This window comes from Aquarana catesbeiana, linkage group LG04 (genome assembly GCF_042186555.1).
Source record: "Aquarana catesbeiana isolate 2022-GZ linkage group LG04, ASM4218655v1, whole genome shotgun sequence".
Taxonomy (NCBI): Eukaryota; Metazoa; Chordata; class Amphibia; order Anura; family Ranidae; genus Aquarana; species Aquarana catesbeiana.
In genome coordinates, this window is record NC_133327.1 from 241,490,708 (window position 1) to 241,517,671 (window position 26,964).

The 26,964-nt window shown below is 43.7% G+C and overlaps 1 protein-coding gene across 1 annotated transcript in view; it reads right to left on the reverse strand.

The window, feature by feature from the left end:
- Positions 1-26,964, reverse strand: part of KNG1 (kininogen 1) — a 108,143-nt gene that overhangs the window by 11,462 nt on the left and 69,717 nt on the right. Inside the window, exons 6-8 of the mRNA XM_073626310.1 lie at positions 26,106-26,190; positions 21,127-21,272; positions 17,195-17,302 (exon numbers count right to left, since the gene is read on the reverse strand). Of these exons, the coding sequence (XP_073482411.1) occupies positions 17,195-17,302; positions 21,127-21,272; positions 26,106-26,190 (339 nt within the window). The remainder of the gene's footprint in view (positions 1-17,194; positions 17,303-21,126; positions 21,273-26,105; positions 26,191-26,964) is intronic.

The window sequence follows — 26,964 nt, forward strand, 5'->3', positions numbered from 1 at the left end:
TAACCAGACAATATCCTCCTCTTATCAAAAGATCTAGCCCAGCTAGTGGAACACAGGTGAATGCTGTGGCCTACACTATCAAGATACGGTTGGATAGTAAATCATCAAACGAGTCATCTTTTTTCCAGTTTAGGCGCCTTATTCAACACCGCAAAAGGGACAGGGTCCCCGCCATCTCAGAAACTTCGGGCGACCATTCAAGTAAGGAGAGTGAGGACATGGTCCTACATAACAGCCTCAAGCTAACTCAACTTAATAATGGACACATAAATCCAAAGCACCTTTTAGCTAGAATTCCTGAAGCAATGGAGCAAACCGTCTATCCCAGTCCATCTATCAAACAAGTTTGATGCACAGGGCTCTGCACTAGTGGACAAAGAGGGAGATGCTTGTAAAGCCACGTCCATTAACCGCATGCCGACCAGCCACCACAGTTGTACTGCAGCAACATGGCTCGGCTGCGCAAATCACCGTCATGTTACGTCAGTATCATAGATGCGTGCCCCCTGCTTGCCCACAGAGCCAATGCGAGTGCCTGGCAGTCACGATCACTGCCGGGCTCCCGCGATTGCTCGGGGCACACCGAGAACACACAGTTTCCGGTTCTCTGAGGGGAGAACAGACAGATCGTCTGTTCATACAGAGTATGAACAGCAATCTGTCATCTCCCCATGCACAGTCCCATCCCCCCTTCAGTTAGAACACACACTAGGACACACTTAACCCCTTCACTGCCCCCTAGTGGTTAACCCTTTCATTGCCAGTGACATTTTTACAGTAATCAATGCAATTTTATAGCATTGATCGCTGTAAAAATGCCAATGGTCCCAAAAATGTGTCAAAATTGTCCGACGTGCCCGCCATAATGTCACAGTCTGATAAAAAAAATCGCAGATCGCCGCTATTACTAGTAAAAAAAAAAAATAATAATAAAAAAGCCATAAAACTATCCCCTATTTCGTAGACGTTATAACTTTTGCGCAAACCAATCAATATACGCTTATTGCGTTTTTTTTTTTTTACCAAAAATATGTAGAAGAATACATATCAGCCTAAACTGGGGAAAAAAATGTTTTTTTAGATATTTTTGGGGGATGTTTATTATAGCAAAAAGTAAAAAATATTGCGTTTTTTTTTCAAAATTGTCGCTCTTTTTTTGTTTATAGTGCAAAAAATAAAAACTGCAGAGGTGATCAAATACCACCAAAAGAAAGCTCTATTTGTGGGAAAAAAGGACCTCAATTTTGTTTGGGTGCAACATTGCACGACTGCGCAATTGTCAGTTAAAGCGACGCAGTGCCGAATCGCAAAAATTGCTCTGGTCAGGAAGGGGGTAAAATATTCCATGGCTGAAGTGGTTAAGGCATGTCTTCTGGACCACAGTTACCACAGACGCCAATGCAATAGGCTAGGAGGCACATTGCAACCAATGTTGGTTCAAGAGAGATGGGTGTTCAATGCGGCAAACATCATCGCAAATATCCTGGCTTATCTCGCATCAACAGCATTTGCTCTCTCAGATCAAGGACACATCAGTTCTGATTTGGATAAACAATAGAGCTGCAATATCATATGTACAGCACCAAGGCGGAACCAACAACAGTTGGGAAGGGAAGTGGAACCCATCTTCATTTGGGCAGAGGGGAATCTGAAGGACCTAAGAGTAGTTTATCTTCCAGCCCACTTAAACACAAACGCCGATCACCTATCCCAAGGATTCCTGGATCCCAACAAATGGTCCCTACAACCGAAGTTATCCAGTTGGATTGTGGGCCAGTGGACCTTTCCTGAACTGCATCCTTTTGCTACAGCAAGCAATATAAAGCTGCGGAGGTTTATTTCACATCCACCCCACCCTTGGGCAAAAGCAATAGATGTCCTATCAAGTCCTTGGGCATGCAATCTAATTGAGGCCTCCTCCGGCCTCCTACCTTGAAAATTCTCTCGAGACTTGCAATATCAACAATAAATGGTGATAACAGTCCTGCCATATTTGCAGGGAGACCCATGATTCCCTAGGGCAATATTTTTTAGTGTGCAGCCTCCAGTAAATATTCCTCTGATACCTTTCTGTCTCGAGGCATCACACCCATCAGAATCCTCACTGATTGAACCTTCTCACATTAGGATGTTAAAACAGAGGCTTAAGGCTCGGTTTCCACTATTGCAACCCCAAAGTTGCGCGATTTTGCGGCGATTTTACTGCAATTTTTTTGCCACAACTTAAAGCAATGCCTGTGTATTCTTGAGGTTTATGGACCTCAAGTCGCATCAAAGTGGGACCAAAGTAGTGCAGTAACTACTTTGAAGTCGCACAGATATGAACGGTACTCATTGGAAATCATGGGGTAAGACTTGTCATGCGACTTGGCAGTCCCAAGTCGCATGAAAACTCATACTAGTGGAAACCGAGCCGTAATCATTAGGATATTCATCCAGAGTTGTTTCAGCTCTGCTCAAAGCACAGGAGCCTTCAATAAACAATACATGTGACAAGGTTTGGAATAAGTTTAGATCTTTCGCAAACAGCAAAACTTTATTCCTGATGTACCCTCTTCCTCCCAACTCCTTGACTTCCTGCAAGCAGACCTTGATTTAAGATTAGGATTAAGCAATTTAAAGGTACAGCTGGTGGCAATCTCTGCTGTGACAACAAGAGATGGACCGAAGATCCTTTTAGGCCCCTTTCACACTGGGGCGGTTTGCAGGCGTTATTGCGCTAAAAATACCACCTGCAAACCGCCCCTAAACAGCCTCCGCTGTTTGTTCAGTGTGAAAGCCCGAGGGCTTTCACACTGAAGCGGTGCGCTGGCAGGACGGTAAAAAAAGTCCTGCGAGCCGCATCTTTGGAGCGGTGAAGGAGCGGTGTGTTCACTGCTCCTAAACCGCTCCTGCCCATTGAAATCAATGGGACAGCGCGGCAAAACCGCGGCAATACTGCGACTATAGCCACGCTGTACGAGCGGTTTTAACCCTTTTTCGGCTGCCAGCGGGGGTTAAAACTGCACCGCTATTGGCCGAATACAGCCGCAAAAACGACGGTAAAACAGCGCTAAAAATAGCGCTGTTTTACCGCCGACGCCCCCACCGCCCCAGTGTGAAAGGGGCCTAATAATCAAATTCTTCAAGACAGTCAAGAAGATAAGCCCACCCATTAAAACAAATCTTTCCCACTTAGGATCTCTCTATCACTCTGGAGCCCTTATCCAAACAGCCTTTTGCCCCATCTGATTCAGCATCCTTGTGGAATCTCACTTGGAATCTATTTTTCTTTGTGGCGATGGCATCGGGCTCAGAACTTCAGGCTCTGGGATCAGAAGACAATAGTATTATTTTTTGTACTCGGCTAGAGTGGAACTTAGAACGGTACATTAATTCATCCCTAAGTTCTTCCTCTACTATCTCTGAGCCTTGGGCCCTGCCAATCTTTTCAGATCCAATTTTTACCTTCAAAAGAAGATGACATTACTTCCGTACTAAGACACTATCTTCAAGCTACAACTCCCTTCAGACTTTCATCTAACCTATTTGTAATACTCCAAAAAAAAAAAACAAGACAAGGGCAAAGAAGCATCATCTGGGGCCCCCCGGCCATTCCGGAACAGCAGTATCCATCATGCCTAGTCATGTCTGTGAATATCAGAGATTTACAATACCTCATGGGACATGTGGTTCTGCGGCAGCTGGGGAGCCATAGTTTGCAGATCCCTGCTCTAGTACAATAGTTTCATGGATAATCAAGTTGGTTAAGAAGGTGTACAGGGATAGGGAACTGGAATCCCCTCTTCAATTGGACTGTATGCCACCCAGTTGTTTTCTGCTTCTTGGACGGCCAGAGCAGACATATCCATCAAAACGATCTAAAGGGTAGCATCATGGTCATCCCAACATGCGTTTTCAAGACATTACAGAGTAGACCCGGCAGCTTTCTCATCTGTAGAAACTGGCAGACAGGCTATCAGGCCGGCATTTGCCTATTTTAAATTATTTTTCAAATAAATCTTTTACTATGCATCATCCCACCCATTTCAGCTAGTTATTTGTCACAGGTATGCTGCCATGGAGGCACCAGGAAAACAGAAAATGTTTTCATACTTACCGTAATTTTCTTTTCCTGACAGGCTCCATGGCAGCATACGTGTGGGTAGGCTCCGCCTCCATAACTACCCAATAGGACCCCCTCTCCCATAAATCTTTGCTCTAGGCTGCTATCCATGTTCCTTTTTTGTCCTCCTCCGTAGGACCAGGTGTTGGTTCTCCTACCTGAAGATAAACCTCCCTACGATCGATGATGCCGAGTGCCAAAGATTCCTCCGATACGCCATGACTGTTAAGCAGGGTATGGAGTGTATAGCAGAGTAGCGCTGAAGATTGGATCGGTTCATCTATGTGCGCACGGTCTGTTTGCCTAATGTTTCAGGCGACCATTATCTGCTGTCAAGTCCGGTGTGTGTGTGTATGGATGGCGTTCCTCGGCCCAGGTGATCGTAGGTGGAGGGGTAAGTTTTTACATTTCATTCACATATGGCAGCAGTGTTTATGTGTATCATACCTCTATGTGTTTTTTTCCTGCTTCCTGGTGTCCTAGATTGGCTCTGACGCTCTCTGCGTTCCAGCAGCCGCTCTCTCTGTGACTTCCGGGTACCGGCGTACGTTCTGCGCATGCAGGCTTGGTTCGCGCATGCGCGCGAGCGTCTCGCGTCTGACGTCGGCGATGACGTCACGGGCGCCACTTTTTAAAGCTGTGGAACGCTTTCAGAGCCCTGGGAATGATCGTGGGGGATACGGCGACTTCCCGGGGCTACTATCTTGGCGGTTCAAGGTAAGACAATCTCTATTGTCTGGGGGTGGAGGTCTGTTGTCAGTCAGCTGATCCTGTGAATCTGTAGACCAGCGTTTGGAATCTATGGTGAGGCGGGTTGTGAAAGAATCTCTACAGGAAAGAGAGGCCCAGCAGCCCCGTGATTCCCCACCAGACCCATTATGCCCTCCAGTGGGCGAAGGTTCTGTGCATGAGACATGGGAATCTTCCCAGCTAAGTCACCCTTCTGCTCCTGTTTCAGACAGCGAATCGGATCCGGAAGATCCTGGCGTGGGGTTTGAGTACGCTTTAGTTCCTTCTTTGGTGAAGGCAGTTAAAGAGGCCCTGAAGTGGGAAGATCCAGTTACTTCCCCCCCAAAACAGAGGAAGTTTTTCAAGCAGCTCAATAAGGAGCGACAGTATTTTCCTTTTCTCTCTGAGCTGGGTGAGGTCATTTCTGAGGAGTGGAGCAAAATGGACAAGAAAAGTTCCATGCAGTCAAAGGTCTTGAAACTATATCCTTTTAAGGAAGAGGAAGTAAAGCACCTTGAATCAGCCCCATTAGTGGATGCAGCTTTAATGAGACTAGCAAGATATGTAACGCTTCCCTTGGAGGACACTGTATCTTTTAAAGATCCTTTGGAAAGGGGAATTGATTCGGAGTTAAAGAGGATCTACCTGACATCAGGAATGGCATGTAAGCCAGTACTTGTGATAGCTGCAGTCTCCAAAGCGTTGGAATCTTGGTCTGATAATGTGGATGAGTTCTTAAGAGGTATCTCTACTGAAACAGCTAAGGATTCTCCTATCCGAGAGATCAGGCTGGCATCAGCCTTTCTTGGGGAGGCATCTATTGATGTCATCCGCCTGATGTCCCGGGTTATGTTGGCAGCTGTCTCAGCTCGTCGTGCCCTATGGCTCCGTCCATGGTTGGCGGATCCAGCTTCCAAGCAAGCTTGGTGCCGAATTCCGTTTGAAGGTTCTTCATTGTTCGGCAATAAGCTCGATAGTGCCATAACCCGGGCCACAGGTGGAAAGTCTGGTTTCCTCCCTCAAGACAGACGCCTACAAAATCAGAAACGCAGTTTTCCTAGAAGACAAAACTCTGATCGCGCTAGGGATGCGCGCAGCTACAGACCTGGTCGGGAGTTCTCAAGATCCTGGAAATCCAGGCAGTCTTCTTTCAAGAAACCCGCAAAAGGGGGTTCCTCTGGCAACCAGGACGCCACAAAGTCCTTTTGAGATTGGGCCCGCTCAGGCATGCCAGGTGGGGGCTCGTCTTCGCCACTTCGGGCATATCTGGGCGGCCTCAATCCGAGATTACTGGACCATCAAGACGGTCTCCTCCGGTCACAAGTGGGTCTTCAACAATACCCCAAGACTCAGATTTGTTCCCACATCTCTTCCAGGTTCAGAAGAGAAAAAGCAGGTCCTATTAACCTACGTGAACTGTTTATTGGATCAAGGCGCAGGCATGTATTCTCCTCTGTTCATGATACAGAAGAAAAACGGTACATGGAGGCCGGTAATAGATTTAACACATCTCAATTCCTTTATCCGAAAAGAAAAGTTCAAAATGGAGTCTTTAATTACGATCCAACAATCAATACTTCTGGGAGATTGGATGATTTCAATCGATCTGAAAGATGCATACTTTCACGTGCCAGTGGCAACAGAGTTCCAACAATTCCTCCGTTTTGCGGTAGGCAATCAGCATCTGCAGTTCACATGTCTACCCTTTGGCCTAACAACGTCACCTCGGGTCTTCTCAAAGGTCTTGTTGTCGGTTGTGGCTCTACTTCGTATCAAGGGGGTTCGTCTCCACCACTATTTAGACGACCTACTTCTCCTAGCTCAGAACGAAGATCAACTGTTAGAGCACAGGAGCATAGTCATCTCCACCCTGCAGGAATTCGGGTGGCTTCTGAATCTAGAGAAGAGCCATTTAGAGCCAACACAATCTCTGGTGTTTCTAGGGGCTCACTTCAACACATTGGAAGGCACCATCTCCCTTCCAGAGGAGAAGATTGGAGTGATTCGAGACAGAATACACGCAGCCCTTGAGTCGTCTCACCTCTCAGCTCTCCAATACCTGAAAGTAATTGGCACGATGACAGCTACCATTCCTATGGTGAAGTGGGCCCAATGGCATACACGACCCTTCCAAAAAGGGTTCCTTCAACAATGGGATTCTTCCAGCCAAGTCCAGCGCATACACCTTACGTCATCCATGAGGACGTCTCTCCTTTGGTGGCTTCAAGGGAAGAATCTGCGCAATCACCATTCAATCATGCCCATCTCATGGGTCACGTTAACTTCGGATGCCAGCAATCGAGGTTGGGGTGCTCACTGCCTTTCAGAAGTGGCGCAAGGCCAATGGGGTTTCCCTGCTCGAGGGATTGTCTCCAACATTCTGGAGCTGAGGGCCGCCTTTCAGGCACTCCTGTCATTTCGCCATCTAATAGAAGGTTCATCTGTGATGCTAAGGTCGGACAATACAACCGCGGTGGCTTACATAAAGAAGCAAGGTGGAACTCGCAGCTGGTCTCTGCTACAGGAAGTGGAGCCAATAATGAGCTGGGCTCAGAAGTATTTGTCCAACATCTCGGGAGTTTACATTTCAGGGATCCAGAATGTACAGGCGGACTTCCTCTCGAGAATGCAAATGGACAACAACGAGTGGTCTCTCCACAGAGAGGTGTTCGAGTGGCTTCTGACCCTGGGAGTACTTCCAGAGGTCGATCTATTTGCTTCTCCATGCAATCACAAAATGCCCAGATATTATTCGAGGTTCAGAGACCCTCAGGCTTACGGGATAGATGCTCTCTCAGATCATTGGAAGTTTCAGAAGGCTTATGCCTTCCCTCCGGTACCAGTGATTCTGCAATTCCTCCGGAGGCTCAGAACAGAGAAGGTGGAGATCATTGCAGTGATTCCTTTCTGGCCCAACAGGCCGTGGTTTCCTCTGTTATCGCTCCTGAGTTATCAAGACCCAGTTCCCCTTCCTCTCAGGCCGGATCTACTGTTGCAAGGCTCGACGTTACACCCATGCCCATCTTGCCTACACCTCAGGGTGTGGTTCTTGAGAGGGAAAGGCTTGAATCTCTAGGCTGTCCGGAAGAAGCTATTCCAACTCTTCTTAGTGCCCGGAGGGGAAGTACGAACAGAGTATACGAACGGATATGGTCTAAATTCTCTGACCATATGTCTTCCCGGTCAAATCCATGTAGTTCTCCAGCAGTACAGGACATTCTAAGTTTTCTCCAATCAGGGCTGGACCTATCTTTAGCAGTCAGCTCACTAAGAGTGCAAGTTTCAGCCATCTCGGCCTTCACAGGAGTATCTTGGGCTAATCACACATTAGTCCGTCAATTCTTTAAAGGAGCTACCAGGCTTAAACCTCAAAGAAGACCCAGGTTCCCCAAATGGGACCTTCCTATTGTCTTGGATTTTCTCTCCAATCTCGGATCAGATCCTGACAAACCTCTTTCCATGAGAGAAATTTAGGTTCAGAAGAGCCTTTCCTAACCTTCTTTCCAGATAGGGTAGTGTTGATTCCCATGCTTGGGTCAAACCCTAAAGTGACCTCAGTCTTTCATGAAAATCAAGAGATTGTACTTCCTACTTTCAGAACAACGGACGATCAGGATGTTCATCCACTTGATGTAGGCCACACTCTAAAGCAATATCTGGAGGTCACGGCTCCATTCAGACAAACGGAATTCCTTTTCGTTCTTCTCCATGGTAAAAACAAAGGAATGCGAGCTTCGGTCAGATCAATTTCTTCTTGGATTGTGCAGACCATTCAGAGGGCAAACAAGGCAAAGGGCTTGGCTCCTCCAGAGGCAGTGACAGCTCATTCGACCAGGAGTATCTCGACCTCGTGGGCAGCTTCCCGGCATGTCGCGCCGGAAATCATTTGTAGAGCGGCTTCCTGGTCTTCTATTAACACATTTGTTTCTCATTATTGTGTTGAGCCTGCGGCTCTGTCATCTATTAATTTTGGTTTACAAGTATTGTCGGTTGACAATGTAAAATAAATTTGGTTTCTTTGCTCAAACATTTTTGCCCGCCCGTGTGTATTTTTGGGCGAGTTATTTTCCACACGTATGCTGCCATGGAGCCTGTCAGGAAAACGGAAAATTTATATCAAATACTTACCATAATTTTCCTTTCCTGATAGGCTCCATGGCAGCAGGAGTCCCTCCCAAAATGTCTGGAGTAGGCTAGTTACGGAACATGGATAGCAGCCTAGAGCAAAGATTTATGGGAGAGGGGGTCCTATTGGGTAGTTATGGAGGCGGAGCCTACCCACACGTATGCTGCCATGGAGCCTATCAGGAAAGGAAAATTACGGTAAGTATTTGATATAAATTTTCCGTTTTCCTGGTGCCTATCCATAGCAGCATACAATCCCACCCTTGGTATGCTATATAACGTAGAATGCTGGAAATTCACTAATCCTTTTCTTTTATAACATTCACTGGTCCTGAGGGAGCAGCCAAGGCGGAGCTTGTCACAGGTATGCTGCCATGGACGGCACCAGGAAAAGAAAATTACGGTAAGTATGAAATAATTTTCTTTTTTTTGGCAGGGGCGTTTTCTGGCTGGAAAGCCAAAACAAGTGGGGTTTGAGAGGAGCTTTGGAGCTGTAGAAAAGCTCTAACACCAGTAAACGCGGTAAAACGAGGTAAGATGCAGCTAAACTATATTTTTTGGCGTTTTTGATCCCATAGCTTGTGTTTTCTTGCTAAAAACATTAAAAAACGCTGAAAAACATGGCAAAAAAACTGGAAAAACTTACGTTTTTAACCACTTGCCGACCGCCTCACGACGATGTACGTCGGCAGAATGGCACGGGCAGGCAGAATCACGTACCTGTACTTTGATCTGCCTCCTGCGGGCGGGGGGTCCGATCGGACCCCCCCCGGTGCCCGAGGCGGTTGGCATTTGTTCCCCGGTGATCGGAGGTGAGGGGGAGGCCATCCATTCGTGGCCCCCCCTCGTGATCGCTCCCAGCCAATCAGATAATTTCCCTGCCTCTGTATAGTACACAGAGGCAGAGGAAATTATGTCATCTCTCCTCGGCTCAGTATTTTCCGTTCCGGCGCCGAGGAGAGAAGACTGCAATGTGGGTGCACAACACTACACATACAGTAGAACATGCCAGGCACACAATACACCCCCCTTTACCCCCCAATCCCCCCCCCCCGTCACACTGACACCAAGCAGTTTTTTTTTTTTTTTCTGATTACTGCATTGGTGTCAGTTTGTGACAGTTAGTGTGTTAGGGAAGTTAGTATTAGCCCCCTTTAGGTCTAGGGTACCCCCCTAACCCCACTAATAAAGTTTTAACCCCTTGATCACCCCCCGTCGCCAGTGTCGCTAAGCGATCATTTTTCTGATCGCTGTATTAGTGTCGCTGGTGACGCTAGTTAAGGAGGTAAATATTTAGGTTCGCCGTCAGCGTTTTATAGCATCAGGGACCCCCATATACTACCTAATAAAGGTTTTAACCCCTTGATTGCCCCCTAGTTAACCCTTTCACCACTGATCACCATATAACCGTTACGGGTGACGCTGGTTAGTTCGTTTATTTTTTATAGTGTCAGGGCACCCGCCGTTTATTACTGAAAAAGGTTTAGCCCCCTGATCGCCCGGCGGTGATATGGGTCGCCCCAGACAGCGTCAGATTAGCGCCAGTACCACTAACACCCACGCACGCAGCATACGCCTCCCTTAGTGGTATAGTATCTGAACGGATCAATATCTGATCCGATCAGATCTATACTAGCGTCCCCAGCAGTTTAGGGTTCCCAAAAACGCAGTGTTAGCGGGATCAGCCCAGATACCTGCTAGCACCTGCGTTTTGCCCCTCCGCCCGGCCCAGCCCAGCTCACCCAAGTGCAGTATCAATCGATCGATCACTGTCACTTACAAAACACTAAACGTATAACTGCAGCGTTCGCAGAGTCAGGCCTGATCCCTGCGATCGCTAACAGTTTTTTTGGTAGCATTTTGGTGAACTGGCAAGCACCAGCCCATGGCAGCGTCAGGTTAGCGCCAGTAGCGCTAACACCCACGCACACACCGTACACCTCCCTTAGTGGTATAGTATCTGAACGGATCAATATCTGATCCGATCAGATCTATACTAGCGTCCCCAGCAGTTTAGGGTTCCCCAAAACGCAGTGTTAGCGGGATCAGCCCAGATACCTGCTAGCACCTGCGTTTTGCCCCTCCGCCCGGCCCAGCCCAGCCCACCCAAGTGCAGTACTGATCGATCACTGTCACCTACAAAACACTAAACACATAACTGCAGCGTTCGCAGAGTCAGGCCCGATCCCTGCGATCGCTAACAGTTTTTTGGTAGCGTTTTGGTGAACTGCCAAGCACCAGCGGCCTAGTACACCCCGGTCGTAGTCAAACCAGCACTGCAGTAACACTTGGTGACATGGCGAGTCCCATAAGTGCAGTTCAAGCTGGTGAGGTGGCAAGCACAAGTAGTGTCCCGCTGCCACCAAGAAGAAGACAAACACAGGCCCGTCGTGCCCATAATGCCCTTCTTGCTGCATTCGCCAATCCTAATTGGGAACCCACCACTTCTGCAGCGCCTGTACTTCCCCTATTCACATCCCCAACCAAATGCAGTCGGCTGCATGAGAGGCATTTTCTTTATGTCCTCCCGAGTACCCCTACCCAATGAACCCCCCCAAAAAAAGATGTTGTGTCTGCAGCAAGCGCGGATATAGGCGTGACACCCGCTATTATTGTCCCTCCTGTCCTGACAATCCTGGTCTTTGCATTGGTGAATGTTTTGAACGCTACCATACACTAGTTGAGTATTAGGGTAGGGTACAGCATTGCACAGACCAGGCACACTTTCACAGGGTCTCCCAAGATGCCATTGCATTTTGAGAGACCCGAACCTGGAACCGGTTACAGTTATAAAAGTTAGTTACAAAAAAAAGTGTAAAAAAAAAAATATATATATAAAATAAAAAAAAATTGTTGTCGTTTTATTGTTCTCTCTCTCTCTATTCTCGCTCTATTGTTCTGCTCTTTTTTACTGTATTCTATTCTGCAATGTTTTATTGTTATTATGTTTTATCATGTTTGCTTTTCAGGTATGCAATTTTTTATACTTTACCGTTTACTGTGTTTTATTGCTAAGCATTTTTTTGTCTTCAGGTACGCCATTCACGACTTTGAGTGGCTATACAAGAATGATGCCTGCAGGTTTAGGTATCATCTTGGTATCATTCTTTTCAGCCAGCGGTCGGCTTTCATGTAAAAGCAATCCTAGTGGCTAATTAGCCTCTAGACTGCTTTTACAAGCAGTGGGAGGGAATGCCCCCCCCACCGTCTTCCATGTTTTTCTCTGGCTCTCCTGTCCCAACAAAAATGCAGCTGGTGATTCAGCCAGCTGACCATATAGCTGATCAGAGACCAGAATGGCTCCAAACATCTCTATGGCCTAAGAAACCGGAAGCTACGAGCATTTCGTGACTTAGATTTCGCCGGATGTAAACAGCGCCATTGGGAAATTGGGAAAGCATTTTATCACACCAATCTTGGTGTGGTCAGATGCTTTGAGGGCAGAGGAGAGATCTAGGGTCTAATAAACCCCAATTTTTTCAAAAAAGGGTACCTGTCACTACCTATTGCTATCATAGGGGATATGTACATTCCCTGAGAAAACAATAAAAATGATTAAAAAAAAAAAATGAAAGGAACAGTTTAAAAATAAGATAAAAAAGCAAAAAAAATAATAAAGAAAAAAAAAAAAGAAAAAAAAAGCACCCCTGTCCCCCCCTGCTGTCTCGCTAAGGCGAACGCAAGCGTCGGTCTGGCGTCAAATGTAAACAGCAATTGCACCATGCATGTGAGGTATCACCGCGAAGGTCAGATCGAGGGCAGTAATTTTAGCAGTAGACCTCCTCTCTAAATCTAAAGTGGTAACCTGTAAAGGCTTTTAAAGGCTTTTAAAAATGTATTTATTTTGTTGCCACTGCACGTTTGTGCGCAATTTTAAGGCATGTCATGTTTGGTATTCATGTACTCGGCCTAAGATCATCTTTTTTATTTCATCAAACATTTGGGCAATATAGTGTGTTTTAGTGCATTAAAATTTAAAAAAGTGTGTTTTTTCCCCAAAAAATGTGTTTGAAAAATCGCTGCGCAAATACTGTGTGAAAAAAAAAATGAAACACCCACCATTTTAATCTGTAGGGCATTTGCTTTAAAAAAATATATAATGTTTGGGGGTTCAAAGTAATTTTCTTTAAAAAAAAAGTACTTTCATGTAAACAAAAAGTGTCAGAAAGGGCTTTGTGGTGGTTAGAAGAGTGGGTGATGTGTGACAGTTCAAACCCCCCCCCCCCAAATGACCCCATTTTGGAAAGTAGACACCCCAAGCTATTTGCTGAGAGGCATGTCGAGTCCATGGAATATTTTATATTGTGACATAAGTTGCGGGAAAGAGACACTTTTTTTTTTTTTGCACAAAGTTGTCACTAAATGACATATTGCTCAAACATGCCATGGGAATATGTGAAATTACACCCCAAAATACATTCTGTTGCTTCTCCTGAGTATGGGGATACCACATGTGTGAGACTTTTTGGGAGCCTAGGCGCGTACAGGACCGCGAAAACCAAGCACCGCCTTCAGGCTTTCTAAGGGTGTAAATTTTTGATTTCACTCTTCACTGCCTATCACAGTTTCGGAGACCATGGAATGCCCAGGTGGCACAAAACCCCCCTAAATTACCCTATTTTGGAAAGTAGACACCCCAAGCTATTTGCTGAGAGGTATAGTGAGTATTTTGCAGAACTCACTTTTTGTCACAAAGTTTTGAAAATTGAAAAAAGAAAAAAAAAAATGTTTTTTCTTGTCTTTCTTCATTTTCAAAAACAAATGAGAGCTGCAAAATATTCACCATGCCTCTCAGCAAATAGCTTGGGGTGTCTACTTTCCAAAATTGGGTCATTTGGGGGGGGTTATGCCACCTGGGCATTCCATGGCCTCCGAAACTGTGATAGGCAGTGAAGAGTGAAATCAAAAATTTACACCCTTAGAAATCCTGAAGGCGATAATTGGTTTTCGGGGCCCCGTACGCGGCTAGGCTCCCAAAAAGTCCCACACATGTGGTATGCCCATACTCAGGAGAAGCAGCTAAATGTATTTTGGGGTGCAATTCCACATATGCCCATGGCCTGTGTGAGCAATATATCATTTAGTGACAACTTTGTGCAAAAAAAAAAAAAAAATTTGTCACTTTCCCGCAACTTGTGTCAAAATATAAAATATTCCATGGACTCAACATGCCTCTCAGCAAATAGCTTGGGGTGTCTACTTTCCAAAATGGGGTCATTTGGGGGGGTTTGTGCCATCTGGGCATTATATGGCCTTCAAAACTGTGATAGGTAGTGAGGAGTGAAATCAAAAATTTACGCCCTTAGAAATCCTGAAGGCGGTGCTTGGTTTTCGGGGCCCCGTACGTGGCTAGGCTTCCAAAAAGTCCCACACATGTGGTATCCCCGTACTCAGAAGAAGCAGCTGAATGTATTTTGGGGTGCAATTCCACATATGCCCATGGCCTGTGTGAGCAATATATCATTTAGTGACAACTTTTTGTAATTTTTTTTTTTTGTCATTATTTAATCACTTGGGACAAAAAAAAAATAATATTCAATGGGCTCAACATGCCTCTCATCAATTTCCTTGGGGTGTCTACTTTCCAAAATGGGGTCATTTGGGGGGGGGGGGGGTTTGTAATGCCTTGCCATTTTAGCACCTCAAGAAATGACATAGGCAGTCATAAACTAAAAGCTGTGTAAATTCCAGAAAATGTACCCTGGCTTGTAGACGCTATAACTTTTGCGCAAACCAATAAATATACGCTTATTGACATTTTTTTTACCAAAGACATGTGGCCGAATACATTTTGGCCTAAATGTATGACTAAAATTGAGTTTATTGGATTTTTTTAATAGCAAAAATTAGAAAATATCATTTTTTTTCAAAATATTCCATCTTTTTCCGTTTATAGCGCAAAAAATAAAAACGGCAGAGGTGCTCAAATACCATCAAAAGAAAGCTGTATTTGTGGGAAGAAAAGGACGCAAATTTCGTTTGGGTACAGCATTGCATGAACGCGCAATTAGCAGTTAAAGCGACGCAGTGCCAAATTGTAAAAAGTGCTCTGGTCAGGAAGGGGGTAAATCCTTCCGGGGCTGAAGTGGTTAATGAAGCAATGCTACTGGTATTTTTATAATGTCCAATGTGCATGAGGCCTTATGCCCCGTACACGCGATAGGATTTTCAGACGGAAAATGTTCTATGGGAGCTTGTTGTTGCAAATTCCGACCATGTGTAGGCTTCATCGGACATTTTCCATCAGAATTTCCGTCACACAAAATTTGAGAGCTGGTGCTTAAATTTTCCGACAACAAAATCCGTTGTCGTATATTCCGATTGTGTGTACAGATTTCCGACGCACAATGTTCCACGCTCGCTAGGAATCAAGCAGAAGAGCCGCACTGGCTATTGAACTTCATTTTTCTCGGCTCGTTGTACGTGTTGTACGCCACCGCGTTCTTAACGTTCGGAATCGATCCAGGATGTGCAACCTTTAGGCTAGGTTCACACTGTTGCGCATCCATTTCGCATGACAGGAGAATGTGACCGGCTCTCAATGGAGCCAGTTCACACATCTCCGCAGTGGCCACGGAGCGCATTGCACAAGGGCCCTGTGTGTCTTTGGCTCCGTTTCAGGTCTGAATTCAGGCAAAAGTCGGGCCTGATTCGTCCCAGAAACGGAGAAAAGGGACGCACCGGACCTCTGCTGCCAGCCGTGTCCGCACACAATGTAAACACAACCTTTTTATTTTGATTTGTATTTGCTCTTGCAAAAGTTCCATGTTAACACTTTAACCACTTGCTGACCGCCTGCCGTCAACGGCAGTCTGACGGCTGCAGTATGGCTCCCCTGCGTGAATCTCCGTAGCTGTACGGCGGCCACTTCAAGGGGTATAGGGGGTGCGCCGACTGCGTCAGTTAGGAGCCGATGCGCGTGCCCGGCGGCTGCAATGTCCGCTGGGCACCCGCGATCGCTCTTGACAGAGCCAGAATGGGGATCTGTGTGTGTTAGCACACAAATCCTGGCTCTGTCAGGGGAGTAGAGACAGATCGTGTGATTCTAGTAAGTAGGAACAACGATCGGTCTCCTCCCCCAGTCAGTCCCATCCCCCCACATTTATAACACACACTGAGGGAACACATTTAACCCCTTGATCTCCCCCTAGTGTTAACCCCTTCCCTGCCAGTGACATTTATACAGTAATCAGTGGCTATTTATAGCTCTGATCGCTGTATAAATGTCAGTGGTCCCAAAAAAAGTGTCAAGTGTCCGATCTGTCCGCTGCAATGTTGCAGTCCTGCTAAAAATCGCAGATCGCTGCCATTACTAATAAAAAAAAATAATAATAATAAAAATGCCATAAATATAACCCTTATTATGTAGAAACTTTTGCGCAAACCAATCAATATACGTTTATTGCGATATAGATATATATAGATATATATATATATATATATATATATATATATATATATATATATATATATATATATATATATTTACCAAAAATATGTAGACGAATACAAATTGGCCTACAATATTGAAGACATTTTTTTTGGATATTTATTCTGGCAAAAAGTACAAAATATTGTGTTTTTTTTTCAAAATTGTCGGTCTTTTTGTGTTGATAGTTCAAAAAATAAAAACCGCAGAGGTGATCAAATATCACCAAAAGAAAGCTCTATTTGTGGGAAAAAAGAACATAATTTTTGTTTTGGTACAACGTCGCACAACTGTGCAATTGTCAGTTAAAGCGACTCAGTGCCGTATCGCAAAAAATGGCCTGGGCAGGAAGGGGGCAAATTCTTCCGGGGTTGAAGTGGTTAAACACAGTTAGGATCCATGCACACAAGACGCCTGAAAAAAACTGCCAGAACCTCTGGCAGAAAAAGCAGCATAAAAAATGCTCATATTGACTTGTATTGCACACGCGTTTATGTGCATTTGTGTTTCCAAGTGTTTTTTTTCCAAAACATTCCCCTCTGCTCATTTTTCGCTATAATCAATTTATACTTGAAAGCGCCAAATGCGCATCAAACATTTCTTTCTGCCAGAAAGCTCCTCTCAAAAATGCGCTTGTGATGTTTTTTTTTTTATCTTGCTCAGGGCAATCTTTCCTAAGGCAAATTGGTATTGAAATGCCTATTTTCTGTCCTGGATCTGAAAGCACAGCTGTGTGCTGTTAGACTTATTAGAATTCTTTTTCTTGCTAAATACTAATATACCCAAGCATTTGTACAAGAACTTACAGCATTTTCTACATTGTTACATTCATCTCCCAGCATGGTGTATTCAGGTTTGGAGCAATTGGTCGGCATCATCATAAACAAGACTTCATATATCTGTTTATCAAATCCCTGCGATTTAAAGATGCAAGTGTAAGAAAGTATTTATTACAGTGAGGTACTTGTAGCCAATATAGTACATTTGTAAAAAAAAAAAAAAAAAAGCTATCACCAGTCCTGAGCATTGTCCCATAGAGGATGGGGTATATCTAAACCATGGAACTACAACAGCTAATGAAAGTGGTTTACAGAAACTCTTCAGGTATGAGTATGTACCATATGGCGCATACTGTACAGACTTACTTTTACTTTAGAGTATTTTTCAACCAAAATCATTACAATAGTTTAAGAGTTTTAGCAAACAATAATTCATACCCAGTTTCGTGCTGCCCATTAAGGCCACATTTATGGAGGCACAGTGGGGTGCAGCACATCCATATTATGTCCAGGTATGCCCTGTGTATGTTCATCCCCCAAGCCACACACTGTCAGTGATGGTTATGGTGCAGATGGCCTACGGCTGCTGCCTGCATCCTTGCAATGAATGATGCCTGCCAGTTTCCTAGTAACCAATGATGCTGTGCAGTACCAATGGTACACAGTGGGGTTGATTTACTAAAACTGGAGATTGCAAAATCTGGTGCAGCTGTGCATGATAGCCAATCAGCTTTTAACTTCAGCTTGTTCAATTAAACTTTGACAAAAAAACTGGAAGCTGATTGGTTTCTGTGCTGAGCTGCTTCAGATTTTGTAGTCTCCAGTTTTAGTAAATCAACCACATGGCACTGTGTGGGACTAATGGTGCACAGCACATTGGTTGCTAGGGCAATAGAGGGTTACCAGCATCAAAATAACCAACCATGGAAAGGGGGAGGGGCTACATAAATGGTGACCTCAGGCAACATCCTTTCTGGTCATAAATGCAAAATGGATAACATGCATTTGTTAAGGGGGTACTTAGGATGAAGTGAGGCATGCTAAGAAGTAATTGCCAATAGGTAACTATAATTTTCAAAAGGAAAGCTCAGCATTGACATTCTTCATATTATTTCAGTACAAGTTTGTATTAAGATGCGGTGGACCAAAACACAAACAGGGTTATCATTCTTTTAAAGGGACCCTGTCACCAACTTAAAAACTTACAGGTAAAAGAACAGAAAAATCAAGTATTTGAAACACTTGCTTGCAGCACTTTTTTCTTTCTATAAACTTTTTTTTATTGACTTGCAATGTGTTTCTGAGCTTGCTAGCAAATTTGACTTCAGGATCAGTTGATCCCCAGACCCCTTGCTTATAGCCCCCTCTCTTTTTGGGAGAGTCTAATTGCTTCTGCTATCCCAGATCCTGTGCCCCTCCAGCCAGGTTAGGAGCAACGGGGGATGCCATATTCGAGTGACAGTCCTGAGTCTGCTGGGACTGCTGACCTAACATCCAAGATGCACAAAATAGGCACAAGGAGGTGTTTGCTGACCAATAATATACAAATAATATGCAAAAAATAATATACAAATAATATACTTAAACAGGTAAATGTATACATTTTTTTTTATTGGTTGAACTAGATGGACTTGTGTATTTTTTTTCAACCTGACTAACTATGTAATTATTAATCTTATAGGAAGATTTTTGATGAATTTAGTCTTTTTAACACAGTAGAGAAAGTCATAAAGGAAATATTTGCATGGCTGCACCCACTATACTAAATTAGTTTTTTGGATTTTTGTTGAAAATGATCATGTGTAAGTGCTTGCTGTTTTGAACGGGCATATTGTACAACTGAGATATCAATTGCAGAAAATTAGGTAAAGATGAAATACACACAATACTAAATAAATGAACAATCACACATAAATGAAGAACACCTGTTAGACCCCTTTTACACTGGGCATTGACGGTAAAACGCCGCTAGTTTTAGAGGCGCTTTACCGTCATTTTGGCGGCGCTATTCGGCCGATAGCGGGGCGCTTTTAACCCCCGCTAGCGGCCAAATAAAGGGTCAAATGCGCCCGTGTAGCACAGCTGCTGAAGCGCTTTGCAGGCGCTTCAGCAGCGGTGCCCATTCATTTCAATGGGCAGGAGCGGTGGATACAACGTTCCTTCACCACCCCAAAGATGCTGCTTACAGGATAATTTCTAACGTCCTGCCAGCGCAGCACCCCAGTGTGAAAGCACTCTGGCTTTCAAACTGGGACTGCAGGGGATGTGTTTTTCAGGCGCTTTACAGGTGCTATTTTTAGCCCAAAAGCGTTTGAAAACGCCTCGGTTTGAAAGAGGTCTTAGTGTCAGCACTTTAAGTACCTCTGCTCCTTTCCACAGTAGCAATGCCAAGCAATGCTTTCCTCTTTTCTGCACTATTATTGAAAACTGGACAATCATTGTGGAGAGTCTTTGCCGGATCATGCACTCTAGGTGAGATTTACTAAAACTGGAGCACTCAGAATCTGGTGCAGCTGTGCAGGGTAGCCATTCAGCTTTTAACTTCAGCTTGTTTAATTGCTTTGACAATAAGGCCTCATGCACACTGGACATTATAAAAAAGCCAGTAACGTTAGTTATAGAAAGCTGTAGCTGTAGAGTGAGTTTTTCAGCATTTTTGTAGTAGTGTCTTTCAGCATTTTTTGGCATTTTTTAGCTGTAGCGTTTTTTTTTAGCAAAACTATACTGCCATAAAATCTTATGGCTCAAAAACGCTGATAAGTGGCGAACAGCGGCATTTTTCATTGTTTTTTTTGGCGTTTTTAAGCTGTATTCAGCTTTTTTCAGAGTTAGAGCGTTTTTACAGCTGAAAAACTCCTCTCAAAACCCACTAGTTCTGGGTTTTTTTTCCAGCCAGAAAACGCTCCTGTCAAAAACTGCTGATAACAGCCTATGTGTGTATGAACACACAGGATAACATGCTGGGGAGTTTATTGACTACAGAAAAAAACGTCTGAAGCCAAAAACAGCAGTGTGCATAAGGCCTAAGGCTGGGTTCACACATGTGCGGTGTGAATTCCAGCTCCGTTTCCTCTGCGAAGAGAAAAAACAGCTGTTCAGCGGTTCCTCTCCGTTGTAGCTGTGGATCAGTGAGCAGGTAGAGGGGGGAGAGGGGGGAGGAGTAGTGAGGAGAAGGAGAGAATTTGTGTTCAGAACGGAATGCATCTGCGAATCAGATGTGTTACCATAGAAGATAATGTGCTTGTAATTCGAACTGCAATGCCCAGAAAACGCAGACGTTTTTTGGGCAATGCGCAGTGCGAATGCAACGCGCATATGTGAACCAGATGCATTCAAATGAATGTATTTTAAAATGTCCTGTGAATTGGATGCGGCGTAAGGCGCATCTAATTCGCATAGGTGTGAATGGGGCCTAAAACTTGGAAGCTGATTGGTTTCTATGCAGAGCTGCACCAGATATTCCACTGTGGCCCCAATTAGAGTGAATGTGCCTCACTTCCAATTGTTCTCTTTAGTGTAGGTTCACACTAACAGCAGGAATGAAATTATGTGAATTTAGCTGAACTCACATGATTTCATTCCCGCATGTCAGTCCCGAATTCGGGGGCGATGTCAGAGACATCTGTGCGGGTTGCTGCACTGATGTCAATGGAAATCGCACCCCAAAGTCGCCAAAAGTAGTACAGAAACTACTTTTGGGAATCCGTGCGGTGCTGCAAATGCGGCGACACACTGATTTGGACGGTACCATTGCTGTGAATTGCCGCCGATTTGGCATGCGATTTGACATGTCAAATCGCATACCAAATCACTCCAATGTGAACCAGGGCTTAATAAATGAATTCTCCTCAGGCACACTCATAAGCACGTGTTTGTAGATGACAATCATTTTATATTTAGAGATCATTTTATAAATGCATACTTTTAAAATATTATCATCAATGCATATATGAACTTACGTATTTTGTTGCCGTCGTCACTCTGAATAGCTTGTGCAGCTTTGTAACATTAATGTTGGAATTGTACTCATCTATAACTTGTCTTAATAAAGTCAGGAGTTCAGGATCATCAGGGTCCACCTTTAAAGGACAGCTAAGGCAAACTCCTGGGAACATAGTAGTTTACATAAAAAGTAGTCATGAAAGGGTCAGTACATTAAGCGCCTATCTAAAATCTTGCGTGATAACAAATTAAATCTAAATAAGAGCAAATGTTACTTTTAGGCTGTAATCACACCTAAACGATGCTATGCTTCGCTTTTTTTTGGCACGTTTGTTGCACAAGAGCACAGGGCAGACTATGCACTTGAATGGGTTTCCCTAAGTGCAACAAGTGCCCCAAAATAACTCTTGTACCTTTTTTTTTTTTTTCGGGACTAAGCCAAATGCTTTTGCTTATCGCGATTTTGCGCTTTTTTTGTGACAAAATGCAGGACCGCAACCCACGTTTGGGGTTGCATTAAAAAAGAATGGCACCACAAGCACAATGCATATTATGCACATGTTTCCAAAAACGTAGGCAGAAACTCACATTTCTCCCCACGTTCCCAGAATGCTCAGATGTGAATGCGGCCTTACTTTGAATGGCAGAACATTGTTTTTATTACATTTTAAATATGGAAAACAACAAGACTGATGCCGCTGTCCAGATGCTGCCATCCTGTGCTACTCACGCTCTGGTGCCAGGGAGGAGGGGCCGGCTTCCTATATTAACTCTGCCCCCCTCCCCACTCCGCGCTAGCCAATCCTAGAGCCCATACTATCCACTACCTCCTGTTAACTACTGTCATGCCAGCCCTTTGCTTACTTCATTTTATTCATTCAGCTCCGGGCTTTTCTGCATGGGAATCAACTTGAACATTGTTCTATCTCTGTATTGCAACAAGTGTGCTAAACATCCAGGATGTAGGTTAAAAGGAAGTCAACTGCAGATCAGAAGGACGGTAACTGCAGGTCAGTTGCACTTGTCATTAATTTCTGAATGATCTCAGAAGAGTCTCAAACTCATCTGAAAAGCCAGCCAAATTTGCTCATTGTCAAAAGCCCAAAATGCCATAAACAAAGGCCCTAAAGGGAAATCATGCACCAAAGCAACCACAACAGTAGATGTGCAAGTCACACATATACTGTAGCTCTCTTCAGAATATGCTTATTGTGATGTGAGAAACATACAACACATTTACAGCCCAGCTTCCTTGCCATCAATGATTACCGTGTGCTTAATAACTGGTGACCTCAATCGTCCCCATTCACTTACTGGCTGGGAAACCATGAGCCATGCAAACAAAAGCGAGGGGTTAATGTGACAATAGTCACATTTTGGCAATCATTGGGCGTTGTCTATTATCATTGACATGAATTTGCATCACTGGATGACAATGGATTTACATTGTAGGACTTTTTCCTTTTTTCGTGTGAATGATTTACCATGTACCTCTTATTCATTCACCGGGGGGGGCAGTATTTGGGGACCCCTTATTGTTAAGGGCTGCTTCCATATTCCGATAAGCCCCCCCCCACCTGCAGACTCCCACAACCACAGATCCAGGGTTGTAGGGAAGAGGCCCTTATCCTCTTAAACATGACTAAAAGGTGCTTTGCCAGCAGGATACTTGGATTAGAAGGATGTCAAATCATTAGGCAGCATAAAGGTTCACATACACAAGCATCAGACTCAAGTCAAGCTTTCAAGTACTTCTGAGTCGCTTTGATTTCCTTCAGATGTGCTTTGATTTGTGTAAATAGTTTTGTCCAGCTTTTTCTGAGTTATTTTCTGCAATTTGAAGCTGCTTCGAGTTGCTTTACATTCCTATTAATTGGGAAGTAAGGCAAGATGCAAAAAAAAAAAAAAAAACTTGTGTACATGAGCCCTGAGTATTAAATGCATGTATTCTGTGATGCTGTCCACAGAAGCTTCCTCGCAAATCAGCATAGCTACCAGAAAATCAATATAAACATGATGCAGTTTATGTAATGTAATGTAATGTAATGTAATGTAATGATATAATTTTTAATTACATAAACATTTAAGGGAACTCTCTAAAAAATGTTTTTAAATCAAAAAAGTTGAAGGAAGACCCTCCCATGGTGAAAGAATAGATTGCTCAACTGCGGGACACTCTACGGTTGGAGAAATATATTTTCAACACAGAGGACGCCCTGGCAAATGTACTAACCTGTGATCACCCTGGTTAGATACCCCTGGACTCTCTCCAGTAGATCTGGTATTGGACAGAATATTACTCTAATAACTTTCTTATAGAAATTTGGATTTCAGTGGTACCTGTTAGCAGTGCAGGACTTACCACTGGGTTTGACTGGGCTCAAGCCCATGGGCCCCGCCCAATAGGGGGCCCCGCGTGCCCCAGCCGAGTGTACTCGGCTATACTCGGCTAGTTCCGCTCACAGTCAAGCCTAGTCCTGCCCTATGATGGACATAACACAGGGACTGGGCATGACTGTGATCGGAGCTAGCCGAGTACACTCAGCTAGCTCCGGCAGCAGCACTTGGCTCCGATCACAGTCACGCCCAGTCCCGCCATTGGACCTGTGCTATGTCCATCATAGGGCGGGACTGGGCGGGACTGTGAGTGGAGCCGAAAAAAGCCGACAGGAGCCGAGATACACAGGACCGGCACTGTGTATCTCGGCGGCGCCATATTTAAACTGCAGTGACACTGACAAGTCACTGCAGTTTAACTGCAGCCTGGACAAGGCTGCAGATGGAGGCTGCAAGGCTGCAAATGACACTGACAAGGCTGCAAGGCTGCAAATGACACTGACAAGGCTGCAAGGCTGCAAATGACACTGACAAGGCTGCAAGGCTGCAAATGACACTGATAAGGCTGCAATGTCACTGGGCAAGACTGCAAATGAAACTGGACATGCATGCAGATGGATGCTGTGCAAGGCTGCATTGATGAGCATTTAAATGTAAGTTTTTTTCCTTAAATAGTTTTTTCCTTAAAATTCCTTAAACTCTTATCTTGAGGTTTGCTGATTGGTTATTGGCAGTTACGTAGTGCCTCGTTTACTGCCGTTGAGAAAACCTGTCTGCATTAGACAGTGATGTAATGGCGGACAAACGGTATCAGAATGGCACGCTTAAAAGAAAACTAATGGTTTAAAGTAATGTATAGAAGGTAGGGTTCAAAAGTGACTCAAGCTCAGGGGCCCCCACCACCCTAAGTCCTGCCCTGCCTGTTAGTGTGAAGCTTAGACGGCCCTGCTGAGTTGCGTAGTGGGTGTGCATAGAGAATATTTTATGTTATACAATGGTGCAAAGTGATTGCTGCTTATAATGACTGTAACATTGTATTATCTGAAATCAGATTCTATGACTGGTTTGACTTTTTGTTCTCTTATCTTTCTTTAATAAACTTCTTTGAAAAAAAAAAAAAAAGTTGAAGGAAAACCTAAAAAATGAGGGAAGTTGAGGTGTCCCTTTTTCAATATCAACCCTTATCAACCCTTTAAAAAAAAATCCACACAATTAAAGTTCCTTTTACTGTGTTAATAACAATACAAGATCATCTTTAAAAAGTGTTTCTCCCCTCTTAAAAGATACTGAGATGCAGCGTATGCATATCAGGCCTAAAAGTTTATTTTCCTAGAAATTAAATTGCTCCCCCTCTCCTTTTAAACTTTTGAAATAAATGTAAAAGTGAAATAAATATTGAAGGGGGGAGGGGGGTATTTTTGCTTTGATGTGCCAAGCTAGGTCATATTATTCTTAAAAAAAAATCCATGTACATTTCAATATATGTACAGAACAGCTGCTAAAGTGCAACTAAATAATTCAAATCCGTTTTAGTACTGGACAATGGAATCAAGGTAGATTTCCATGGTCTACTTCCCAACTGCCGTTGTTAATGACTTCATCCATTCAATAGGACCTATGCAACCACAATAAATCCTGCTTAATAAACGAAGAAATTAACTATTCAGGGAATATAGAATGGACTATAATAACAGTCTGTCTCTGTTCACGGTCTGGTACTTCTAGGGTGCTGTTCAGGTAACATTCATTCAGCACCTGATGAAAGTGGTAAGGGCCAATTGCCTTCTCAAAATTCACCTTAGATGGGGAATTTCAAAAATAGTAACACTAGATATGGCATGGCAATACATCCTTTTTATTTTATTGTTTTAATAGGAACTAGTTGTCCCTATTATTTATTAAAAACAGTGTGTTTTGCTTTCAATTAAACATAATGCACCAAAGTAAATTGGTAAAGGGGTTCAAGAAACTCTACCAGTTGGAAAAGAAAGGAGTAACAACGTACCAGTTCTCGTAGGACACCAATTGTGTGTAAAAGCTCAGCGACTGTGAGAAAAAGACTGGTGATTTGTTATAGCTGCCCCATTTTCTGCCCATCCCTCAAAGCAGCCAGGAATTAGGGCATGGTAGGTGCCCACTTTAATGAGCCCTTACCAAGCTCATGTGCCTGGCACATTGGACTGCTATCTCTGAGAGGGGGGACTATCTTTTTTTTGTAGTTAATATAAAAAAAAGAAAAAAATTACAGTAATTGAGTGGCACTGATCCCAGTAAATATAGGGGCAAGGTCAATAGTCTGACTTGATTAAAATCTCTGAAAATAACTGATTAGACTGCTGACACCCTACATTTGCAGTTATTTTATATTGGATTTTTAAGCAAGAGTTTTTTTGTTTTTTTTAGCTTGCACCGTTAGCACTTTATAAACCGGTGTACTGTAAATATTTGGTGATATGCTGCAAATTGTCAGCAAAACACATTGGTAATGAAGACATTTTTTGGATCCTTTGTCATTAGGCCATAGAGATAGCTGTACACCTCCATCTGCTGGCAAGAAGCTGCAGTGCAGCATTGGAAAGAAAAAAAGGAGACATTACTTTTCTGTTCTTGCACATCTGAAATGGTAAATGGCATATTATTTTGTAGTTTGGTTTCTTACCAGCTTGTGATGTGCACATCAAGAGGATATCATTTACTAGGCCATCAGGTGTTATAGATACGTGGAGTTCACATTCACCTGTTTCCTGGAAGAAAAAAAATGTGTATTTTTTTTTTATTTTGCGCTGACTGTGTTTTTTAGCAATCAAAAAATTGTTTTATTTTGCAAAGAATTTCAGCTTAATGCCCCTTTTACAGTAGTGGCCAGGACTGCTGCTCCTCTGAAAAGCAATCCATGCTCAGATTTCTTTTCAGAGGCATTTGCCAGACACTGAGGAGGCAATGTTTAACATTGACAGGGGGGTATTATTCCTGTAGCGGCATGTGTGCACCCTCGGTCATTGCTTGTGCAGCTTAAGGGGGCCCCCCCAACCACAAGTGCTGACTGGACAGTAAGTTTGCTGTCAACTAAGAGTGTTTAATATAATTGCATACACATTTTTTTTTTTAAGGAACATTTGGAAAATGTGGTATATGTACAACATTTTTTTCCATAACTCATGCTTCCTATAGGTTGTACCTGTGGTATATTCATTCTGCAGTCCTTTACCCACATTAATATGCAGTCATGTGGAATATTATCTAAATGTACTAATGTGACCAGATACATTGTTATAGTCATAAAGATTTTTTTTTGTTTTCTATAATAGCAAACAATACAGTATACTCGTGTCAAAGCTGCAGTAGTTTTCATTGGTTGAACTTAAAGTGGTTGTAAACCTCAGATATGAAATATGAATAAAGCAGATCCTTCTATAGTATGTACTTGTCTCATTTAAGAGCAGTAAGTGTAATTTCTGTCTGCTGCTTCATGCCTCTGCTATCAGCATGAGCCACTTCTGACAAGTTTTCCTGACACC